General features: G+C 35.5%; 1 protein-coding gene across 7 annotated transcripts in view; it reads left to right on the forward strand.

Annotated features, from left to right (window-relative positions):
- POLI (DNA polymerase iota) overlaps positions 1 to 24,950 on the forward strand; it is a 52,371-nt gene that overhangs the window by 6,412 nt on the left and 21,009 nt on the right. For 5 of the 7 annotated variants that reach the window (XM_004059441.4, XM_055368152.1, XM_063699225.1 and 2 more), the window contains 7 exons: positions 2,092 to 2,244; positions 5,054 to 5,290; positions 7,219 to 7,397; positions 8,290 to 8,381; positions 11,648 to 11,778; positions 16,184 to 16,389; positions 17,998 to 19,073. In XM_004059441.4, coding sequence (XP_004059489.1) covers positions 2,092 to 2,244; positions 5,054 to 5,290; positions 7,219 to 7,397; positions 8,290 to 8,381; positions 11,648 to 11,778; positions 16,184 to 16,389; positions 17,998 to 18,816 — 1,817 coding nt within the window. In that variant the 3' untranslated portion in view covers positions 18,817 to 19,073. Of the gene's footprint in view, positions 1 to 2,091; positions 2,245 to 5,053; positions 5,291 to 7,218; positions 7,398 to 8,289; positions 8,382 to 11,647; positions 11,779 to 16,183; positions 16,390 to 17,997; positions 19,074 to 24,950 lie in introns of those variants that run through there. The other 2 variants (XM_055368157.2, XM_063699226.1) reach the window with 2 other exon arrangements.

A 24,950-nucleotide genomic window follows, 5' to 3' on the forward strand; every position in this document is an offset into this window, starting at 1 on the left:
CCTCTCATATTCATCATATAGAGGAAGAAGAGTAAATCATTGTTTTGATTTGCAGTTTTCCATGAGTAAGGTTGAATATTTTTTCATATATTTTTGGTCATTTATGTATTTTTTTCTGTTAACGTATTCACTTGCGCCTGTTTTTAATTTGGGTTGTTCATCTTTTTCTAAGTACTAAGTACCTAGTACTTTTTGTGTTAGGTATTTTTTGAAAAAAGTTACTTTATCAGTTTTTCTCACAGTATTTTTCTGAGTTGAAGTAGGAGCGTAGCCAGTTAGTCCTTTACTGTATTTATCTCTGATCTGTTTATAACCTTATTATTTATTTCATATTTTGATGCTACTGCATATATACCTTTCTTCAAGGTAGTTTTTTTTCTGTAATTACAGACTCCTCTTTTGGGCCTTATATAATTATATGTTTAATAAATGTATCTTGCTTATGAAGTTGATACCAAGAAAGAGGTTAACTTCAGGAATGGAGGCTGGGCATGGTGGCTTATGCCTGTAATCCCAATACTTTGGGAGGCTGTGGTGGGGTATCATTTGAGGTCAGTCTGGGCAATATAACATAGCAAGACCCTGTCTCTACAAAAGTTAAAAAAAAAAAAAAAGTTAGCTGGTAGCATGTGCCTGCAGTCCCAGAGGCCGAGGTAGGAGGATTGCTTGGGCCCAGGAGGTCAAGGCTGTAGTGAGCTGTGGTGTGCTACTCCACTCCAGCCTGGGCAACAGTGAGACCCTGTCTCATTAAAACTACAGCAACAACAAAAACCTTCAGGAACGGGATAATTAGGGATTTGTCCTGTGACCTAAAATCAGTCAATATTTAGTGATCCACCAGCTTCGTGCATGATTCTGTATTTAACTTGCTTTTCTATTTAGTGCTTAAAGCCTTATCCTTTATTTTTCTTATGTAGTATTCTTTTGATAAACTCTTGTTTTCTACATGTTACTTTGCATATCAGGTATATACTTTTGAAAATAAATTGCCGAAAGTGATGAAGGAAATGCAAAACAATCATTTTCTTTGATTAGACGTATTGTCAGTCTGTCCTGAAAGGAGGTAATAGTTTTCTCTAGGTAATAGTTTTCTCGGGAGTGATTTTTGGTGTTTGCCATGTCACATTGTTACCTTTATTGGTTTCCCCTCACATTGTCAATGTTGACATCAATAAAACAAAAAAGCACCTTTGGTGTTTGTGAAAAAACATGATCTATGTGGAATGAGATAGTCCTTTTATTTCTGAGCTTCAGATTATATGACCTTAAGAATCTATGCATTTTTGTATACTAAGAGACTTGCATTTGTTTTCTCTTATCCAGCTGGGGTCAGTAGAAAGTGATTCAGAGGGAAGTGAAAAACTTTCTCAATGATTTTAAAGTTACTAGTCTCAATGTTAATATATGAAAATTGATAGTTTTTTTGAATTTATTTTGAATTTTGGTTCAGCTTAATCTAGTAAAGATTTGACTTGAGGACTAGATATTGTGCTAGACGCTGGGCATTTGAATACCTGTAAGTTGTGGTTCATCTCTGCCTCTCTGTCCTAAGGAATATGCTTGGGAATGGCTAATAAAAATACCACGTTATAGTATATTTTGAAAGTTGACTGACTTTCTGTTTTATTCAGTAATAATTGGACATTTTAAATATTATTTTGTTTTGCCTCTTTTAAACTCTTGGAGAAAATATAGCTAAAATATACTATTACTTGTTTTTAACTTTCCTGAGCAGCCTATAGTTTATTCTTTGACACATTTCTTCAAGGTCACCAATTTACTATAAGCATTGATATTTAATGTACTACAGATATAAAAATTATAGGTGTAGAAGATTGAGCTAAATATATTGCCATGAATAACTGCCCTAGGAATGTCATTTTTAGACTTTTTTGAAAATATTGCCTTTATACAAGATGTGGTACAGAAAAAAAGTCAATTAACTGAGGGCTTTATTAAAGATATTATGGAACTATGAATGTATATAAAACCTTTAACAATAAATTTGATAAATTTTTAAGCACTAGATAGTTAAATTTATCCTAGTTATAACTTCATTTACATTTGTGCTCCAATATTATTTCAATTTAGAATTACTGGAAGAATTTAGTCCAGTTGTTGAGAGACTTGGATTTGATGAAAATTTTGTGGATCTAACAGAAATGGTTGAGAAGAGACTACAGCAGCTGCAAAGTGATGAACTTTCTGCAGTGACTGTGTCGGGTCATGTATACAATAATCAGTGTGAGTGGGTTCTTATTCATTCTACCTACTAACTAAAAGTACATACATTTCTTAATGTTCAGTGAGTTCGCTGTGTGATTCTGAAAGATTCATGACTTTTGTTGGAGGTATAGTTATATTTAGTCAGTAATCTGTCTAGGACAGCTAAAATTAGGTGCTGATATTCCATAATAAGTGTTAAGATTTTGATGACATGTAGCTCAATGCTCTGTGCACTTTTCATTTGCACAGAGCATTGTTCCTGTTCATCTGCACAGAGCATTCATCTGTGCAGAGTTTTCGTCTGACACAGTGCATTGGTTCCCATTTTAGAAAGCCATACCCAGCTGGGCACAGTGGAGTGCCCCTGTAGTCCCAGCTGTTTGGGAGACTGAGCTGAGAAGATTGCTTGAACCCAGGAGTTTGAGTCCAGCCTAGGCAACAGAGCAAGATCTCATCTCTTAAGGAAACAAAAAGCCATACCTCTGTAGGTCATTCTTAAGTTATAAGAATTGGCTTCTTAATATGCTTTTTGGAATAATTTTTTATTATTCTAAAACAATCTCTAAGCAGAGTTTTCAGGTAGGCTAGATTTGCCTTTGATGTGTCTTTTACATGTTCCCTTCGATTCCCCTTTGATGTGTGTTTTACATGTTCCCTTCGATTCCCCTGAGACCCTCATGTTGCTCTCTGAATTCCCAAGTTAGCACTTTTGGAATGTTGTCCAGGGCTATCTGCCATGTGCTAGAATCTTCTCCAAGCTCCTATTTAATCTGTTCAAATAATCTTTGTCGAAGTTAGCAAGAAAGCAGAATGGTTTGTCTCCTTCATATATTGAGATATGAATGACTGATGGTGTTTCCAGTGATATTTACATTTGAAAATAAGCTGCAGTAAGCACCAGTGAATATCTGATTAGGCTTTCGGACATCTTATGACTCTGCTGGTGACTCCCCTATCATACCACATACAAGACAAGGTACTCTGCTGTTGTGTAAGACTTGTCTGACCCTTTTGCTCTTAAGCCTCCCCATGCATTTCCTCTTATCCTCTTTTTTGAGAACTAGACATCGGTCTACAGAATAGTTCTCCACAGAAGAAAAGCAGTAGAACCACAGTTTCTAGAATACATGGAGCTTTTCGTGTATCTTTTGTACTTGTGCTCATTTGTAACTTAAAAGGGCTAACTAGCAAGAATATTTCAAATATATTTCTATATAATTTTTAAGGCAAACTTGGATTTTATTGGTTAGAGTACATTATAGAGAGCTAGGTTTTATATCCCAAAAAGGAAATGTGGAATTATTGGTTAATTCTTCCTCTTTCACACAGATTTTATTAAAATTTTTTGTAAAGCTACAGAAAAGTTGACAGAATAGTACAAAAAATACCCATTATGTCTTTTCTTTTTTTTTTTTTTTTTTTTTTTTGAGACAGAGTCTCACTCCATCGCCCAGGCCGGAGTGCAGTGATGTGATCTCGGCTCACTGCAACCTCCACCTCCTGGGTTCAAGCAATTCTCCTGCTTCAGCCTCCTGACTAGCTGGGACTACAGGCATGTGCCACTACACCCGGCTAATTTTTTTATTTTTAGTAGAGATGGGGTTTCACCATGTTGGCCAGGCTGGTCTTGAACTCCTAATCTCAGATGATCGCTTGCCTTGGCCTCCCAAAGTGCTGGGATTACAGGCGTGAGCCACTACTCCTGGCCCATTATGTCCTTTCTTGTAGATAAACCAGTTGTTATCGTTTTGCCACATTTGCTTTCTCTTGTTCTCTCTATGGATTGCTTGGTTGGTTGATGAGCTATTTGGAAGTAAATTGCAGACATCCTGACATTTCATCTCTAAATACTTTTAGCGTTAGTCTCTTTGAGGTTAGGATGGTTTCATGTCATTCCAACACTGTTTTACACCTAAAGCAAATTTATTTTTATATAATTTTCTTACACTTTTCATAAAAGAGCTCTAAAACTGTACAGGTCAGAGATTGTTTCTAGCAGCATATACTGCTAGTGCGTGGTTAAGATTTAGATCTTTAAAGTATAATGTTAGCTTTCTTGTTATATAATAATACTTTTATGCCTACTTACAGGTAAATATGAGTAAAAGTTTTGCCAATGTCAGTAGGAATTTTTTTATGAGATCAGTTTTCATAATGTGTTAATTATTAAGCACTCCCAGTACACAGTCACTATCACAGGCCCTTGGAATTTGCTTATTGAATTTGTTTACAGTATTCCTATGAAGCATGAAAGAGATTAGTCAAGTGGATAACAGGGTGGCAGTGATCTCTTAGTCCATTTAGTGTTGCTTTAACAGAATACCTGAGACTGGGTACTTTATAAAGAAAAAAAGGTTTATTTGGTTCATGATTCTTGTAGCTGGAAAAGTCAAGGTTAGGCCTCTGGTGAGGGCCTCAGGCTGTTTCCACTCATGGTGGAAGGCAAAGGGGAGCCAGTGTGTGCAGAGATCACATGGTGAGAGAGGAAGCAAGGGCTGGGGGAGGTGCCAGGCTCTTTTAACAACCAGCTGTCTCTGGAACTAATACAGTCAGAAACTTACCCCTGAGGGAGGGCTTTAATCTATTCATGAGGGATCCACCCCTGTGATCCCAACACCTCCCATTTGACCCCACCTCCAACACTGGGGATCAAATTACAACATGAGGTTTGGAGGGGACAAATATCGCAACCATACCAGGTGATGGTGGTGGTGGTGGTGGTGGTGGTTGTTGGATATAGACTAAGCCCTCTACCTTTTAAAAATTATTTTGTGAAAAAGAAAAAGGTTTTTCTTGTGACTTTGAATGACATTTGTTGTTTTTAAAGCTATAAACCTGCTTGACGTCTTGCACATCAGACTACTTGTTGGATCTCAGATTGCAGCAGAGATGCGGGAAGCCATGTATAATCAGTTGGGGCTCACTGGCTGTGCTGGAGTGGCTTCTAATAAACTGTTGGCAAAATTAGTTTCTGGTGTCTTTAAACCAAATCAACAAACAGTCTTATTACCTGAAAGTTGTCAACATCTTATTCATAGTTTGAATCACATAAAGGAAATACCTGGTAAGACAAATATATTTGAAAAGTACATATACGTCTTATTTTATTTCTTTTAATTTAAAAAATTATAGATACAATGTAATTAATTCTTAGGTAGAGGTGTCTGTGAGTTTGTGTGCATGTGTGTGTGTGTGTGTATACTTGGTTCCTGGAAAAAACTAAGAAAAACTGTAATGTTTTCTCAAGCAAATTTGGATTAAGAAATATGTGAAGGTACTTTTCTTATTTTATCTACTTTTGTATGGTTAGAATATGGTCATGAAAGTTATAGCCTAGAAACATATGGTCCTTTATTTCCAGTCCCTGGGTCATACTCTTATACTGTACATTGCCTCTAGAGAGGGGAGTTCGTCTTTTACTAACTCTTTTGGGATTACATATAAAATATTAAGGCTACAATGGACTTTCCAAAACATCTAGGCCAAGGTCCTCATTTTAAAGATTAGGAAACTGATTTCCATGAGGAGTTCGGTGACCTATTTAGGTCATGGGGCAAGTTTGTATCTTTGAAGATTAAATACCCAAGTTTTTATAGGCCATCAATATGTTGAACTACATTTCTGTGGTATTGCTAGGGAATAAGATGTTATAAAAGAGTTCTGTGGAAGTGAATTTCTAATACCACTGAAACTTAGATGTCATACTTCACATTTTTAACTGATACTTGCGTGGTTCCAAAATGTATTATACACTGCCTTGCCTTCCTTAGTATAGTATAACTATAATTTGAAGTTTTTTGGATGACTTTGGTACTGCATTCTGAAGAACAATGTCAGGTTGTAATAAATTGAGGACTATATACTGGTGCAAAACATTCTTGGCTTTACTTTCGAGTTCTTGTATCTTTTTTTTTTTTTTTAACAGGCTTTCTCCTTTCTCACTTATTGCCAAATTGCCAACCTTCTTTTATTTCTGCTGTGAAGAATCTGTCACTCTACTTTAATAATTCCCCTTACATAGCCATCTCCTCCAACTTACTGCTTTTACTGTGCAAGAAAACCAGATAACTGTGGAATTACTGTTTTTGAATGAAAAGAATAAGGAGACATTAAATAGCCTGTTTTCTCTTGTGAATAAAGTATGACTGAATTTTAGTGCAAGAACTTTGTGACAGTTTTGCTAGCAAGATTTTTTGTTTGTTTGCTTTCTGGCTCATTGTTGTATTCTGGATGGTAAATGTTAGATATGACTTATGGATAAATGTGTGGTGGTGCGTATAGGAATCAGTTAGGTTACCTAATATGTACACTTAATTTATTTTAATTGCTCTAGTGGCAGCCTTTTTGTATATTAATAATAATCATGATTTCTGAATATTTCTGGAATATTACATAACAGGTGGTAAAATTTTTATTTTAGTAAGACAGCATTTATTGGCTGTCTCTGTATTCATTTTATTTTACTGTATTTTGTGAGGACTTCAAAGAGGTGCATATAATTCAGGAGCCCTGAGTGGAAGAACAGCAACCTAGTTTGCAATGAGGTTTGATCTTTGCAAAATACAGTAGTCCCCCATTATCTGCAGTTTCACTTTTCACAGTTTCTATTACCTGCAGTCAACTGTGGTCTGAAAATAATAAGATTTTGAGAGAGAGAGGCAGAGACCACATTCACATAACTTGTATATTGTATATTGTTATAGTTCTGTTTTATTATTATTGTTAATCTCTTACTGTGCCTAATTTATAAATTAAACTTTATCGTAGGTATATATGTAATGGGAAAAACAGTACTGTATATATAGGGTTTGATACTGTCCATGGTTTCAGGCATCCACTGAAGGTCTTAGAATGTATCCCCTGTGGATAAAGGGGGACTACTGTATAAATTATAGAACTTAAAGATATGATTGATATATTTATAATATTTTAATTAGCTTTATTTTAAGGAGAAAAGCTATTTTAACATTGTATGCATTTCTTTTTATTTAGGTATTGGCTATAAAACTGCCAAATGTCTTGAAGCACTGGGTATCAATAGTGTGCGTGATCTCCAAACCTTTTCACCCAAAATTTTAGAAAAAGAATTAGGAATTTCAGTTGCTCAGCGTATCCAGAAGCTCAGTTTTGGAGAGGATAACTCCCCTGTGATACCCTCAGGACCACCTCAGGTATATGATGATACTTATTTTAATTAAGTACTGGTTATCACATTATTTGAGATAAAGATTTCTAGTTTTAGTACCATGTTCTTACTATTCTAGTTTGCTTAGTATGTGATCCCTTTCGTATTAGAAGGCTGATTTATTATTAATAGATTGGATTAATAAGTATTCTTAAATGGAATCTTAAGCATTGATATTTTGATATCTTAAGTTAGCTACTATGATTGAAGACAGTGCAAGTTAATTTTAATAGCCTATAATGCATATATGAGGCAAAATATTTTAATCTGTTAAAAATCTTGTTTTCGGAGTAGTCCAGTGATTTAGCAAATGGGAAAGGTATAATCACCCAGTTAACATTGACTGATTTTTTTGCTATGGGACAAGCACTTTACTGAGTGCTTTAAATACGTTAGTCCATTTAATCTTCACAACAAAGCATCAAGGTAGGTAGTACTGTTGTTTGTCCATTCCTTCTTACCTCTCTTCTTTCCTTCCTTCCTTCCATTCTCTCTCTCTCAAGATGAGGATACCGTACTTTAGAAAGGTTAAATAACTTGTCCAAGGATAAACTTAGATTCAAGTCCTAGGTGATTAAGAACTCTTGCCATAATCATACAATAAAGCTTGGAGTTGGTACTAGAGCTTTAGAGTTTTTGTAACTTTGAATTATTTTATATTAACTGTTAATACAGTAATATTTTATATTAACTTTCTAGTGAGTACAATAGCTTGCAGATAAAAAACAGTTAATATAAAAGTGAACTAAATGGCTCAAACTAAGGACAAGAGGTAAGTTAGTGAAGAATGTATTGAATATTTATTTGACTGTACACTGATAATAATTAGATATAGTTATTTGAGTTTGTGCTAATCCTTATTTATGCTTCTTTGATAGTCCTTTAGTGAAGAAGATTCATTTAAAAAATGTTCATCTGAAGTTGAAGCTAAAAATAAGATTGAAGAACTACTTGCTAGTCTTTTAAACAGGTGATTTTCAATCCATTTTGCCAAGTCATCCTATGTATTCATTTTATATATGGTATGTGGAAAGAATATTTGATGTTCCATCTTGGAACTGACAGATTATCTGGAGACTAAACAATGTAAAAATAATTTATCATGGGATTTCTCTGCTTTATAAACTGTTGTAAAGATGGTAATAGGGGGTCTTACCTAAATTGAATTCATTGGTCTTAATTCTGTTAACACTGTGGTTATACTATGGATCTAAAGCTGCAGATAGTTACCTAAAGGGGTTTTGTGGATATTTCTAACATTTCTAGACTTATTCTGGTCTTCAGGTGAGAAGAAGAAGTTTTAATTTTTCCCTGTGGCAATTGCAAAGCCTTTGCTCTCAACCTAATAGTTAGTTGCATTTCATTAAGTTAGTACCATGCTAAATACAAATACATGCGAAATACAAAACCTGTGAAATTAACCATTTATCTGTGCCTCTGCTAATAGTTACTTGCATTTCATTAAGGAGAAAAAAATGCAAAGAGGAATAATACTGTCATAATTCTAAAACTCCTGATACAGGAACAACTATATAAATTTGTGATTGTTGAGGATAGGAAATTATTAAAGTAACAGTGATGGAAGAAGCAGAAGAACCGTTGTATCTCTTTTGCCTCAGACTGTAAAATAAAATGGAGTCGAGGGAAAGAATGGCTAGCTGGCGCTATGTGTGAGTAGGGTGAGTGACTGCAGGTGTGTGCAGGGTTTCTGATCTGTATGTAAAGAGTATCAACTGGGGTTATAAATATATGAGTAGTACAAGATAAACTGAAAAGGAAATTTAATTTTGTGGTGCTCCTTGTCATTATACATGTATTTCTCAATATTCCATATTCCACAGATGAGTATTATCTGTTTTCGTCCCATTTCTTTGTTTCTCCTCTTCTTGTTAGAAATTTCTCAAATTGTGGTTTCAGGGCTCTAACAGTTTAGAGTAGGTGTGCTTCTCTAATGATTCTAGGAGGACTAACTGTATTTAGAGAAAATGGTTTTTGGTTGGTTCTAAGTCTGAGAAAACTGAAGAAGTGAAATTTCCTCCAACTTTGCTGTCGTGTGCAATGTGGCACTCAAATGTCTTGAGCAGAGCCATGCAGCTCATTGTTGGCTGCATGCAGCTGGGGCTGGCTGTATGACTGGGCTCCAGTGATATGACTCAGGCTGGGGCTGCGAGTATGCTAGTGAAACTGGGTCATTTGCTTCAGCTAAATAGAAGACTACTCTGAAATGCCTAACCTTTGGAGACAGTTCTTCACATAGAAAAACCACAAGAAGTATAAGTTTTACAGGTTCTCTTATTTGAAGAGTCAACCCAGAAGTGAGACCAGGTGCTCTAAACCTGTGAAATACAAAACCTGTGAAATTAACCATTTATCTGTATCTCTGCTTGCCGGCTCCTTTTCTCCCACACCACGGGCCCTTATTTCAGTGACTGAATTATAACACCATCTAAGTGACTTGCAAAAAAAAAATTACAGGAGTGTGTGTGTGTGTGTGTGTGTGTGTGTGTGTATTTGTGTATAATTAGTTTTCTGTAGAGTATGTTATGATTAATACTATAGGTATGTAAGAAATGTAAAACCATATTATTTTTAATCCATCCTCTAGGCACTAGTTTAAGATTGCTTATGATACAGCCTTTTTCTAATGTGTCTTAATTAGCATATCATACTCTTTGAATTGCATGATTAATATAACACGTTTAACTGGAAGATATTTAAACTAGTAACCATTTAAGGTATTTTATCCTAGTTAAGCAGCCATCGAGAAGTTTTGTCACAAAGCAATAAGAGATAGAAAAAAATTATTTACTACAGAACTATTTAATTTTTTATGTTTTTGCGATAGGGTCTTGCTCTGTCACCCAGGCTGGATGGCAGTAGTGCAGTTAGGGCTCACTGCAGCCTCAGCCTCCTGGGCTCAAGCAATCCTCCCACCTCAACCGCCAGAATAGCTGGGAAGGCACCTGCCATCAAGCCTAGCTAATTTTTAAATTTTTGTAGATGAGGTCTTGCTATGTTGCCCAGGCTGGTCTTGAACTCCTGGGCTCAAGTGATCCTCCCACCTCAACTTCCCAAAGTGTTGGGATTACAGGTACGAGGCACCATGCCTGGCCCAGAACTATTTTTTTCAGATCAGAATCTTCAAGTTGAGTGTGTTTAACAATGTGCAATACTTGCATTTTACGTTTGAGATTTGGTTTTATATGCATTGCCATGTGTATAAAAAGGGAAATGTTATCCTTTAATGACATTTTTTCCAGTACTTCTTAAGTGAATTTGTCATATCATTAAAACCTTTGTTTCAACACCAAAACCAAGACATTTGCATGAAACTCTTCTTAAAAATGCATGTACTCGTATTGTATATTAATTATATACTAAATATAGTAAATGATCTTTTAAGATATTGCTCTAATAAGCTATCATATAATGGTAATAGTGATTACTCTTTAACAAAAGTAATGTCATTTTGTAAAAAAAAATCTTTTTTTTGGTAATCTCGTTTTGTAAGAAAAAAGTTTGAAAAAAGTTCTTTTGTTATTTTTCACTTATTTGCTTTTGTCAGTGAATGATTCAGTTTCTTAAATTTCCTGCTGATTTTAATTTGTTGCCTTTTGGTTAGGTGTGTTGGCTTACGTCTGTAATCCCAGCATTTTGGGAGGCTGAGGTGGGGGGATCACCTGAGGTCAGGAGTTCGAGACCAGCCTGGCCAACATGGCAAAACCACCTCTCTACTAAAAATACAAAAATTAGCCAGGTGTGGTTACACATGCCTGTAGTCCCAGCTACTCAGGAGGCTGAGGCAGGAGAATTGCTTGAACCTGGGAGGTGAAGGTTGCAGTGAGCTGAGATTGTGCCACCACATTCCAGCCTGGGCAACAGAGCGAGACTCCATGTCAAAAAAAAAAAAAATTGGTTGCTTTTAGTTTTGTTTTCGATCTGTATTATAAAACAACTTGTTATGATTGTATCTTATTTCTCTTCTATTTCTGACAGCACTCAATTCTGAGTGAGGCCTGAGAGCTTGACATCTAAACATTCAGAGTTTTAGTGCATAGACTTTGTGATGATTATTTGGATACTCAGGGACCTTTATTGCTTACTATTTTGTTATCTGCTATATGTATAATTGTTATATTTAACAAAATCTGGCACCTTTAGATAAATGAGATGTTACATAATTTAAAAAGGTAATACTTTTCTAATTCCTTATTTCCACTTTCTCTTTATTTTTAGAGTATGCCAAGATGGAAGGAAGCCTCATACAGTGAGATTAATAATCCGTCGGTATTCCTCTGAGAAGCACTATGGTCGTGAGAGTCGTCAGTGCCCTATTCCTTCACATGTAATTCAGAAGTTAGGGACAGGTATGGACTAGTTTTCCAACAGTTTCATTAGCAGGTTGAACTCTTAAATAAGCCAACTTTGAACGAGAAATATGCTCCAAAAATGGAGGGTCTTCACAGGGAATTAGCAAGCAATTAAATGCTTTTATTCTGTCAGGAATTTTCACTGGAAAACTTTGTTGTTTGTTTATTTATTTATTTATTTTTTGAGACAGGGTCTTGCTCTGCACCAAGGCTGAAGTGCAGTGGTGCTGTGATAGCTCACTGCAGCCTTTGTCTCCCAGGCTCAAACAATTCTTCTGCCCCAGCCTCCTGAGTAGCTGGGACAGTAGGTGCATGCTACCAGACCTGGCTAACTTTTTTGATATTTAGGATAGACAGGGTCTCAAACTCTTGAGCTCAAGCAATCCTTCTGCCTCAGCCTCTGAAAGTGCTGGGATTATGGGCATGAGCTACTGCACCTGGCCTTGTTTTTAAATAGATAATTAAGTAAACAGTCATTTAAGAATGTTTTCCAAGTTCAAAGAGAACAAAACTGTGATAGCTATATAGCATGAGATAACTTCTTTATGGGCATTTAGATTGTTTCCATTTTGAAGAACATTTAAATGCAAGTCATTGGATGGGCATATGCATGTGTTTTCATTTATCTTGGGTAGATTTCAAAGAGTGGAATTGCTGGATCATATGGTAACATGAACTGTTTAAGAAGCTGCCAACTTTTTTCCAAAGTTTGTGTATTAATTTACATTTTCATCAACAATATTTGAAGGTTCCAGTTTTTCATATTTTCGCCAATATTTGTATTATCAGTCTCTTTGATTATAGTTGTTCTAGCGGTATATAGTAGTGTGGTTTTTCTTTTATGGATAGTGTTTTTGGTGTTATATGTAAAAATTCTTTGCCTAACTCAAAGGTCACAGATATTTTTTTCTGTTTTCTGTTAGAAGTTTTATAGTTTTTAAGCTTTATGTTTAGGTCCATTTTGAGTTAATTTTTTATGTGTGGTATATGGTAAGGGTCTTCATTCTTTGCTTTGCATGTGGGTATCCAGTTGTTCCTGCATCATTTGTTGAAGACTATTCTTCACCCACTGAATTACCATGGCATCTTTGTCAAAAATTAATTGACCATAAATATAAGAGTTTATTTCCTGACTTTCTTGTTTCATTGGTCTATATGTTTATCCTTAACACTGATTCCACCCTGTGGTGGTCTCTGCTGCTCTGTTTATTTTTCTGCAGTCTTTTTTTTTCCGTTTTTTCTTACAAAGTGGATAATTTGTATTGAGCTGCCTGTAAGTTCTCTGATTCATCTGTCATCTCATAACTGCTGTTGCCCCTGTAGTGATTTGTTGGTTTTGATTACTGTACTTTTTAACTCTAGAATTTCTGTTTGTCTTTTGTTTGTATGTTTGGTTTTGTTTCTTTATCAAGATTGTCCTTTTTTTGTAGTCATTATATTTTACTTTAATTCTTTAAACATGGTTGTCTTTAATTCTTTGGACATATCTATAATAATGAATTTGAAGTCTTTGCTAAGTCCACCTCAAAGTCAATTTATGTTAACTGCTTTTCCCCCCAAATATGTATCACACTTTCCTGTTTCTTTGCATGTTTTGAACTATTTTATTGAAAACCGAACCTCATAGATAATGTATTGTAGCAACTCTGGATTTAAAATTTTTTCTTGTAGGGTTTTTTCTTTTTTCTTTCCTGTACTTTTTTTTAGGTAACTTGTCTGAACGTAATCTGCAGAATTTACCTCCCCTGTGCTGTGTAGTCACTGATTTCTCTGCTCAGTGTTTTTTTTTTTTTTTTCCATTCAAATTTTTATTTTAATACTGGCTTCTGGGAAGTTGCCCATGTCTGTATAGTTTCATGGTTAGCCAGTGATTGGCAAAGGTTTTGCTCAAACACTAGAGTCCGGAAGCCGTCTACCTCTGCCAGTGGATAAGTGTATGAGTTGGAGAGGGCTTAAAAAATTTAGGCCATTTTCCCATACTGCCCAAAGTAATTTATAGGTTCAATGCCATCCCCATCAAGCTACCACTAACTTCACAGAATTGGAAAAAAATACTTTAAATTGCATATGGAACCAAAAATGAGCCCCTATAGCCAAGACAATCCTAAATAAAAAGAACAAAGCTGGAGGCATCATGCTACCTGACTTCAAACTATACTACAAGGCTACAGTAACCAAAACAGCATGGTACTGGTACCAAAACAGATATATAGACCAGTGGAACAGAACAGAGCCCTCAGAAATAACACCACACATCTACAACCATCTGATCTTTGACAGACCTGACAGAAACAAGCAATGGGGAAAGGATTCCCTATATAATAAATGGTGCTAGGAAAACTGGCTAGCCATATGTAGAAAGTTGAAACTGGATCCCTTCCTTATATCTTATACAAAAGTTAACTCAAGATGGATTAAAGACTTAAATGTTAGACCTGGAATCATAAAAACCCTAGAAGAAAACCTAGGCAATAGCATTTAGTACATAAGCATGGGCAAAGACCTCATGACTAAAACACCAAAAGCAATGGCAACAAAAGCCAAAATTGACAGATGGGATCTAATTAAACCAAAGAGCTTCTGCACAGCAAAAGAAACTATCAGTAGAGTGAACAGGCAACCTACAGAATGGGAGAAAATTTTTGCAATCTACCCATCTGACAAAGGGCTAATATCCAGAATCTATAAAGAAGTTAAACAAATTTACAAGAAAAAAGCAAACAACCCCATCAAAAAGTGGGCAAAGGATATGAACAGACACTTTTCAAAAGAAGACATTTATGCTGCCAACAGACATATGAAAAAATGCTCATCATCACTGGTCATTAGAGAAATACAAATCAAAACCACAATGAGATACCAGCTCATGCCAGTTAGAATGGCGATCATTAAAAAGTCAGGAAACAACAGATGCTGGAGAGGATGTGGAGAAATAGGAACGCTTTTACACTGTTGGTGGGAGTGTAAATTAGTTCAACCATTGTGGATGACAGTGTGGTGATTCCTCAAGGATCTAGAACTAGAAATACCATTTGACCCAGTGATCCCATTACTGGGTATATACCCAAAAGATTATAAATCATGCTACTATAAAGACACATGCACATGTATGTTTATTGTGGCACTATTCACAATAGCAAAGACTTGGAACCAACCCAAATGTCCATCAGTAATAGACTGGATAAAGAAAATGTGTCACATATACATCATGGAATACTATGCAGCCATAAAAAAGGATGAGTTCATGTCCTTTGCAAGGACATGGATGAAGCTGGAAACCATCATTCTCAGCAAACTATCACAAGGATAGAAAACCAAACACCACATGTTCTCGCTCATAAGTGGGAGTTGAACAATGAGGACACATGGACACAGGGAGGAGAACATCACACACCGGGGCCTATCTGGATGGAGGGCTGAGGGAGGGATAGCATTAGGAGAAATACCTAATGTAAATGAAGAGTTGATAGGTGTAGCAAACTAACACGGTACATGTATACCTATGTAACAAATCTGCACATTGTGCACATGAACCCCAGAACTTAAAGTATAAAAGAAAAAAAATTAGGCCATTTTCAAGTTTTTCTTGAATTTTAATTTCTGCTAGGCCCTCTTTATCTCCCCATGATGTGCATGTAGCCCTTTCAGTAAGGAGTGTATGGAGAGCTTGGGCCCTCTGTGGCCTTCCGTTTATTTGCATGTAGCCTCCTAGTCAACTAGGGTTGTAAGGGGAGCCTATGTAGTCCCTCTTTGGTTCTCTCATTTCCAAATCTCCTGGTGACATTTCTGGCTGGTCCACTGATCTGTCCTTCACCCGAACCACGATTGAAGCTTCAGACTAGCAGAGCTGTGGGATCTTCCCATTCGTTTCCTATCAAATTTGCTCATTTTACTGGCAACACTGCTGAGTGTGGGCTTTTGCCCGCTGCCTCAAATCAGGTCTGTCCTCTCTGGAAGTGAAACTGCTGGCTTTTGCAGCCTTCACCCTGTACCGACTGAGCTATGTAAAGGGACATTCGAACAGTCCCAGACAATGAAGCTGCTATCTCCTACTTTCTTAGCTAACTATCTAGATCAGTACTTCTCACTTTGTTTGCCTTTGGTTCATTTCCAGATTTCCACCAAAATGATTGTTTTTGACAATGTTGTTCAGTTTTATAGTAGCTTTTTGAGAGAGGATTTTCTGACCATATCAGTGTAGTATAACCAGAAATCCCATATTTCAAATCTTTTGAAAATTTTTAACCATTTAGTATTAATGTTGAAATGTCTTAATTTGGTATATAATGTCAAGATGCCCAGTGATACTTATTTAGAATTTTAATTTCTTAATCTCAGCAATATAAAATGTATTATACTCTTAATATTAATTATAATGTTTATTCTTAAACATTTTATTTAGGAAATTATGATGTGATGACCCCAATGGTTGATATACTTATGAAACTTTTTCGAAATATGGTGAATGTGAAGATGCCATTTCACCTTACCCTTCTAAGTGTGTGCTTCTGCAACCTTAAAGCACTAAATACTGCTAAGAAAGGGCTTATTGATTATTATTTAATGCCATCATTATCAACAACTTCACGCTCTGGCAAGCACAGTTTTGTAAGTACACTCTTTTTTGTTCAGTTTTCTAAGTATACTCTTATGGGATTTGTGTGGTTACATTACAAATCTAAGTGCTTGTCTTTTTGATATAGTTTAGAGATTCTTTTGGGTGATATTGTTTAGGTGATTAACTTGTTTATAATACCTATCTTATGGTTTCTGGCCTTAAATATGCTGTGATCTAAGAAGAAAACATAAGCATCACTGGATAAAAGAGAGAACCATTATGGAGGTTCTCTATTTTGGAATTGTTAACACATTTTATAGTATATAAAAATATGATGGATTAGCTCATAAGTATTAAAATATTTTCAGATATTAGAAATCACATCTTTTTGTCTTTTAGCTGACACATGAGCTACTAGTACCTTTCCCATGATTCTTTTGTTAAAGTATTTACATTTTCTTCATTTTGAAATAGTATTGAATTTTGATAGCAATATTGATAGATTTGACTACTGATTTTATAGTTGTAAAGTTAACAGTGTGGCAATAGAAAGGCAGAGGCCAGTCACATTTTCAGACGACTAAAACAAATTTAATAGACAAACCACTATTTAGTAAATGTGGGTTGCCTTAAAAATAATTATTTTTTACTAAATTGTTCATGCCTATAATTAACTCAATTTAAAATACTTTTTTGTTTGTTTAGTCAGTATAATTTTAGTAACCTTTTCATTTTTGTTTAAGTTTAAAGTGAGAACAGGATAGTGTATGGAAATAGTGAATTAATGCTCTCTTCAAATTACTTTTTTCTGTGACCCTTCTTATTCCATTTATTAAATTTAAAAAAGTGTTTTCTTTTTACATTTTAATTAATCTGTGAAATTGGAATTAAAAGTGCTCATTTATAGTGGCATTAGAAAAGTAAATATAAGTGACAGTACCTTGTATGTATTTGTCACACAGTAGGTAGTCAATAAATATAAGGGCCTGAATCTTTTCTACTACTTTTTACTTTTTTGGAGTTCATATTGTATTGATGTTTACGGAGTTATATTTGACTATATTTATATTTTTATGGTGCTTGAAACTAAAGGAGACATTTAAATGAAAAACTAGATAGAAAAATTATGCAAGTTAGAGTTGAAAGTGTCTTTAAATTTTTATTTTATATAAATATAAACTAGTACTATATCTTGATGATGTTGGGTTTTGTTATAGGCTTTTTTTTTTCTTTTTGTTAAAAGTTACCCTTTAGAATAGTAATTTTTGGAAAACTAGCCCTTGATGCTATATGTGTATGTTTTTTTGAAAAATACCCTTAGGTGAACTTGCTTTTCTAGGCCGCCATTCTTTTATTTATAGAATTGAAAGTTTGGTTGCATGATTGTTACAATCTTCCCAGGTCTCCAAATGCATATTTACCTCTGTCTCAGTGCTGTCTAGGAAGGAAACCTCTTCCTGGAATAATGGGTAGAGATTCACAAAATAGTGTGACTAATTGTGGTAGTAGATCTCTAGTTGTTTGGAACTGGCCACAAAGAGTTGTATTTGTTGAGTAGGTTAGAAACATGTCAGATAATAGCTACAGGCACACAGCAGCAGCAGCGATATTTAAAAGATACCAGATATCTAAATTAGTCTGTTATTCTTGTGTTCTAGAAAATGAAAGACACTCATATGGAAGATTTTCCCAAAGACAGAGAAACAAACCGGGATTTCCTACCAAGTGGAAGAATTGAAAGTACAAGAACTAGGGAGTCTCCACTAGATACCACAAATTTTTCTACAGAAAAAGACATTAATGAATTCCCACTCTGTTCACTTCCTGAAGGTGTTGACCAAGAAGTCTTCAAGCAGCTTCCAGTAGATATTCAAGAAGAAATCCTTTCTGGAAAATCTAGGGAAAAATTTCAAGGAAAAGGAAGTGTGAGTTGTCCATTACATGCCTCTAGAGGAGTATTATCTTTCTTTTCTAAAAAACAAATGCAAGATATTCCCATAAATCCTAGAGATCATTTATCCAGTAGCAAACAGGTATCCTCTGTATCTCCTTGTGAACCGGGAACATCAGGCTTTAATAGCAGTAGTTCTTCTTACATGTCTAGCCAAAAGGATTATTCATATTATTTAGATAATAGATTAAAAGATGAACGAATAAATCAAGGACCTAAAGAACCTCAAGGATTCCACTTTACAAATTCAAACCCTGCTGTGTCTGCTTTTCATTCATTTCCAAACTTGCAGAGTGAGCAACTTTTCTCCAGAAACCACACTACAGATAGCCATAAGCAAACAGTAGCAACAGACTCTCATGAAGGACTTACAGAAAATAGAGAGCCAGATTCTGTTGATGAGAAAATTACTTTCCCTTCTGACATTGATCCTCAAGTTTTCTATGAACTACCAGAAGCAGTACAAAAGGAACTGCTGGCAGAGTGGAAGAGAACAGGATCAGATTTCCACATTGGACATAAATAAGCATATTCAGCAAAAAGGTCTGAAAAGCAAGGGAATACCATTATTTTCGGATTAGCGGTTTATTAAGCTCTTCTATATTAAACACTAATAGATATTCAATAATGGAGTAAACTGTTCCAGATAAAGCAAGAATAGTTGCAAGAAGTAAATTCTGGCACAAAGCGTAAAAATATAACAGAAGAAATAATGTAAAATACTATCTTTTATGTCTAAAGCCATTTTATATTACTTTTCAATAAAAAGAATATCATGGTCAACATAGAATATTTTTCATGAATTGGTGGGGAGATGTATATGTTTATATATAAAAAATAGCCAAATCGTTGCAATGATATGGTAAAGGACACATTTTTTTTTTTCCTGTGAAATGTGGAATATCTCAAATTCAGCCTCCTAGGCTGAATAGCAAATCCTACTGCCAACTAACCTATTAAAAATATAGATAGTTTTGACTAAAGTACTACATTATATTTAGTATGTTGACTTTTAAAATACCAAAGCAATTTATATTCAATTAATGCTTCTTCATACACCAAGAATCTACCACAATACACAGCACACAAAGGCCGTTTCAATAAACATTGAATGAATGAATGGTTTGGCTAGGGCCAGGGTGGGGAGTTAAAGTGAGAGGAGGGTATATGTTGTAGAGAACAGTGGTAGAAGGAACTCTCCGTGCAAGTAAATTAAGGGAAAGATGGACACCAGAAATGCAAGGTGATGGGCCTATAAGCATACTGGATAATGGAAGAAGTCCATTTCTTTCTAGCTAGTTTGAAGGGCCTAAAAGCACTGAGATGTTTTTGTATCTTCCCTACATTTGGAAATGATATTAAGTTGTCATAACAACCACAAATATAGACCATTACTAAATTGGTGGATGTCCTCTTTCTCCCATTGTTATTGCCTTCCTCTTTTGCCTGCTAAACTAAAAATTGGATATAAGATTGAGAATGTATTATATAATTTGCAAGACATAGAGGATGTTTATAGAATATACTAAAGTATCCCTCAGCACCAATATGGGAGTATCCTGGTCTCAAGTTTATAATTTTTGCACATATAATCTAAAGAAGAGACTTTAAAAATAAAGTACACAAATACGAACCAAAGAGTAGCTTAAAAATACGTTCTTCTAGGTCTGAAATTTTCTTTTCTTTCTTTTTTTTTTTTTTGGAGACAGAGTCTCACTCTGTCGCCCAGGGTGGAGTACAGTGGCGCAATCCCAGCTCACTGCAACCTCCACCTCCCAGGTTCAAGCAATTCTCCTGCCTCAGCCTCCTGAGTAGCTGGGATTACACGCATGCCCTACCACACCCAGCAAATTTTTGTATTTTTAGTAGAGACGACATTTCACCATATTGGCCAGGCTGGTCTTGAACTCCTGGTCTCAGGTGATCCTCCACCTTGGCCTCCCAAAGTGCTGGGATTACAGGTGTGAGCCATTGCTCCTGGCCCCGGGTCTGAAATTTTAACTTAGTTTTGGATTCCTTGGAATTTGAAAATATGCTAACACGAAGGATTGTAAATAGGTAGTTTGAGGTTATCAGGAACAGTAACTTGAAGCAAGAACATCAGAAATTGTTCACCATGCAAATATTTAGTACTCTGAATCAAGGAACATAGTATTTTTTACATGAGTATTCCAGTAAGGTAATTAAACTTATGAAAAGGGTATATAACTTTTTGTAAATAATTCATTAAAACATTTCATAATCCTTGTAATGATTTCAGGACCTTGGACAGCTAGAAGGGGCTTAAGAAAAAATGGCTAAGAAAACAAAGTAAATGGTTTTGGCCAGCTTAAAAAGAGAAAGCAAAATAGTTAAAAATACATTTCATAGATTGAGAATGTACGGGCTATGTCACAGTTATGCTACTTATTTTGTGGTTTTAAGTTAGTCTCAACATCTTTGGGCCTCAGAATCAACTTTTTTATGGGATCTTTTTTCTCTGTTTTTAAGATTATCTCTTTTTTCTTTGGTGTTTTGCAGGTTTACTGTATTATTTGGAAGTGCAAATTTATTTTTATTCTTAGTGTATACTGGTTTCTTCCTGTATCTTTTAATTCATGTTCTGTAAAATTCTCAACCACTAGCTCTTCAAATATTTCTTCGCTATTCTAGGACTGTATACAAATGATAGACTTTGTTACTGTATCCTTCATGTCTCTTAATTTCTCATATTTTTCATCCTCTTGTTTCTCTTTACTGCATTTTGGGTAATTTCATCAGCTCTATCTTTCTGTTTACTAGTTCATTTTTCAGTAGCATCTCACCTGCTATTTAAAACTGATGGTTTTAATTTCAATAAATATATTTTTCATTTGATTCTTTTTAACTTCCTGTTTACTCATTACAGTCCCTTGTAAGTCTATTTCTAATTTTTAAAAGTCAAATATATGATATTTTTGATAATTTCAATATTTTAAGTCTTTATAAGTCTACATTTAAGGTTATTATTGCATATCATTGTGACTTATTTCCTTGAGTATGTGTTAATCTGCGAGAAGACAGAGGGCCTAAATTGTGTATGTTTTCCTTCAGTATGATTTGAGTTCGTTGCTTCTCTGGGTGAGGTGGTACAAACTCCTTGGCATACTCTATTCACCTTTGTGGATCCTGATTGAATGCCTTGTCTTAAGTTTAAGCTCCCTGACCCTTACTACTAGCCGAAGGTTTTGTCTCTGCAGGTCAATTCCAAACTAACAGGCAGATGCTGTTAGCTATCTGCCTCCAGGGATAAACCCCATCTTTCAAGCTTGCTTCTTGCTTGATGCTTTCTGCTGCTTTCTTGCTTTTGTTTCAGCTCAAGTTTGTTGTTGTTTTTTTTCCTGTTTCTGTCTTGAATGTAGAGGGTATTTTTATTTTTATTTTTTCTGTTTCTCTCTTGAGTGTATAGTGTAGAGGGGGTTTCTGTCTTGAGTGTAGGCCTGGAGATTTCCGTTATATGGTACAAACCAGCAATGAATTAAGAGGTCTCTTTTCTCCAAGATCTAGTGTTTTGTACTAGGAGAACTCTAAAAAGTATCTATTCCACTGTAGTGCCAAAGTACAAATTTATTTGGATTTATTTTTTGCCATCTTATTTTTTAGTATATTTCTTTTTCTGTGTTGTGCTTCTTTCCCACCTTTATCTCTCCTCCTGTCTTTTGGGATCAGTTGGGTTTTCTATTTAATCATATATTTTCCCTTTACTGATTTGGAATGTGAATGTTACAAGTCCTTTTGATTATCCTTAAACATCTAAAAATGCTACCCTCTTTCCAAACAACACAAAGGTATTGAAATAACATTAATTCTAATTAAATTCCACAAGTTCTTTATTAAATCTCCAAATTGGATATTATTAGTATTTTATATAGTCAATGATTATCTTTTTTGATGGGACATGGTGGGGGCTTACCTTTTTTCTTGTGTGTCAGATGTTCCTTCTAGGTAGAATTCTTTATACCTTCTGAAATTATGTCCTTAGAGCTGTAGATTTAGAACTGACATCTCTTGAGCTGTTCTAAGATAATATCTTTTACTTTGGAGATACGCAGTTTTTATTATATGTCTAGCTATAGATTTATCATGGATTTAGGTTCATTATGAATCTGCAGATTTGTGTCTTCCATCAAATCTGGATTGTTTTCAATATTAAAAAAACTTCTATTTTAAAATCTGTATATAGAAAGGCACATAAACATAAATGAACATGTTAATGAGTAATTGTAACAACTATGTAACTGTCCAAGTCAAGAAATAAAACATATCAAGTAATCAAGAAGTCCAGAGTTTTCTTTGGGGTTTCATTACGTAGGCATGATTTATTAAAACCTTTACTGTGTGATTGAACTTAATCTCCAGTTTCCCTCCTCTGTCTGGACATCAGGCTGGCTCAAAGTCTCAACACCCTAATCATGGTTGTTTTTTTGACGTGAGCTACCTCCATCCTAAATCATCTTGTTAGGATTAGCTGTCTAGGGCCCACTGTGGGTCACATCATTAGCATACACTGTCAGGGCTTACCATGAATAATGAAGGCACTTCTGTTGTTTAGGAAATTCCATGGGTTTTAGGAGCTTGGTGTCCAGGAACCCTGAACGAAGACCAGACCAATTATACTACAGAATCTTTTTTTTTTTTTTTTTTGAGATGGGGTCTCGTTCTGTCGCCGAGGTTGGAGTGCAAAGGTGTGATCTTGACTCACTGCAACCTCCATCTCCTGGGTTCAAGTGATTCTCCTGCCTCAGCCTCGAGTAGCTGGGATTATAGGCACCTACCACCACGCCCAGCTAATTTTTGTATTTTTAGTAGAGATGGCATTTCACCATGTTGGTCAGGCTGATCTTGAACTCCTGACCTCGTGATCTGCCCGCCTCAGCCTCCCAAAGTGCTGAGATACAGGTGTGAGTCACCACCCCCGGCCCTACTACAGAATCTTTTAAAATAGGTTTTGAGATGTATTATGGCCTCAAAGTGATCTACTTTAGTAAATATAGGTATGACTTGACTGACAGTATGGTTATGCTCAGATAAGCCCATTGTAAATTGAAAATATGAGTGAAATACATTTAATACATCTATGAAACATCATAGCTTAGCCAGGCCTACCTCAGACATGCTCAGAGCAACTCACGTTGGCCTACAGTTGGGCAAAGTCGTGTAACACAAAGCCTGTTGACAGAGCCTGGGCTGGGCGTGGTGGCTCATGCTTGTAATCCTAGCACTTTGGAAGGCTGAGGCTGGTGGATTGCCTAAGCTCAGGAGTTCGAGACCAACCTGGGCAACATGGTGAAACCCTGTCTCTACCAAAATACAAAAAGTTGACTGGGCGTGGTGGTGCACGCCTGTAGTCCCACCTACTCGGGAGGCTGAGACAGGAGACTCACTTGAACCTGGGAGGTGGAGGTTGCAGTGAACCAAGATCCCACCATTGCACTCCAGCCTGAGTGACAGAGCAAGACTCCATCTCAAACAAAACAAAACAAAACAAAACAGCCTGTTTTATAATAAAATGTTGAATATCTCATGTAAGTATCATACTGCATTTCAGTCACCGAATGGAATTAACAGCAGATACTACTGGAGAAAAAATTAGTGCACTAGAAGTCAGAGCAATAAATTATTCAGAAGGAAACAAAAAAAAAAATGAACACAGCATCTGTGAGCTATGAGACAACTTCAGGCAGGCTAATACATGTCTTATTCAAGTCCCCAAAGAAGAGAAGAGGGTGGGAGATGTAAAAAATATGTGAAGAAACAATGGAGAAATTTTTCCAAATTTGAGGATAACTATAAACCCACAGGTCCAAAGAGCTTGGCAAATCCCAGGTACAATAAACATGAAGAAAACTATACCAAGGAGTAACCTAATCAGAGCTCTTAAAACCAGTGATAAACACCATCCCTTCAAAAAGACATACTATTGCAGAAAAACAAGCAAAGCCAACAATTTTGAAAATATTGGAAGCCAGAAGACAGTGGTCTGACATCCTCAAATAAAGAAGTGGGGGAAAAGTCTGTTAACTTAGAATTCCAAACCCAGTAAAAATATCTTAAAAAAAAAAAGTAAAATAAGAACATAAGGCATACATGTGAAAGAACTCATGCCCAGTAGACCTATGTTACCCATAAAATTAGAGGAAATCCAACAGGCAGGAAGAGCACACCAGATGGAAATACAGATCTACACACAGAAATGAGGAGCACCAGAAATGTGAGTATATTTAAAAGCTTTTTGTATTTCTTATTTCTAAGTGTCTTTTTAAAAGTTGGCTATCTAAAACAAAAATAAAAATTATTAAAAATATATTGTAGGATTACAATATATGTGGGAGTAAAATGTAACAGTACAAAGGCCAGGAGGGGAAGTATATAATTTTAAGTATAGAAATGGTAGTATATTATTGTAAGGCCCTTAAACTAAACATGAAGTGGTGGGTTACAGCTTGAAGACAGACTGTGATAAGTTAGAGATGTATAATATAAACCCTAAAATAACCACTGAAATAGCAAAATAAGTTTTAATTAATAAGCCAGTAAAGAAGATAAGAAATAGAATAACTTTAATAAAAAGCCACAAAATTCAATCCCCAAAAAAAGCTTAAAAGGAGAGAAAAGAGGAATAGGACACATGGGGAAAATAGA

Source organism: Gorilla gorilla, chromosome 17 (assembly GCF_029281585.2).
Source record: "Gorilla gorilla gorilla isolate KB3781 chromosome 17, NHGRI_mGorGor1-v2.1_pri, whole genome shotgun sequence".
Lineage (NCBI taxonomy): Eukaryota > Metazoa > Chordata > Mammalia > Primates > Hominidae > Gorilla > Gorilla gorilla.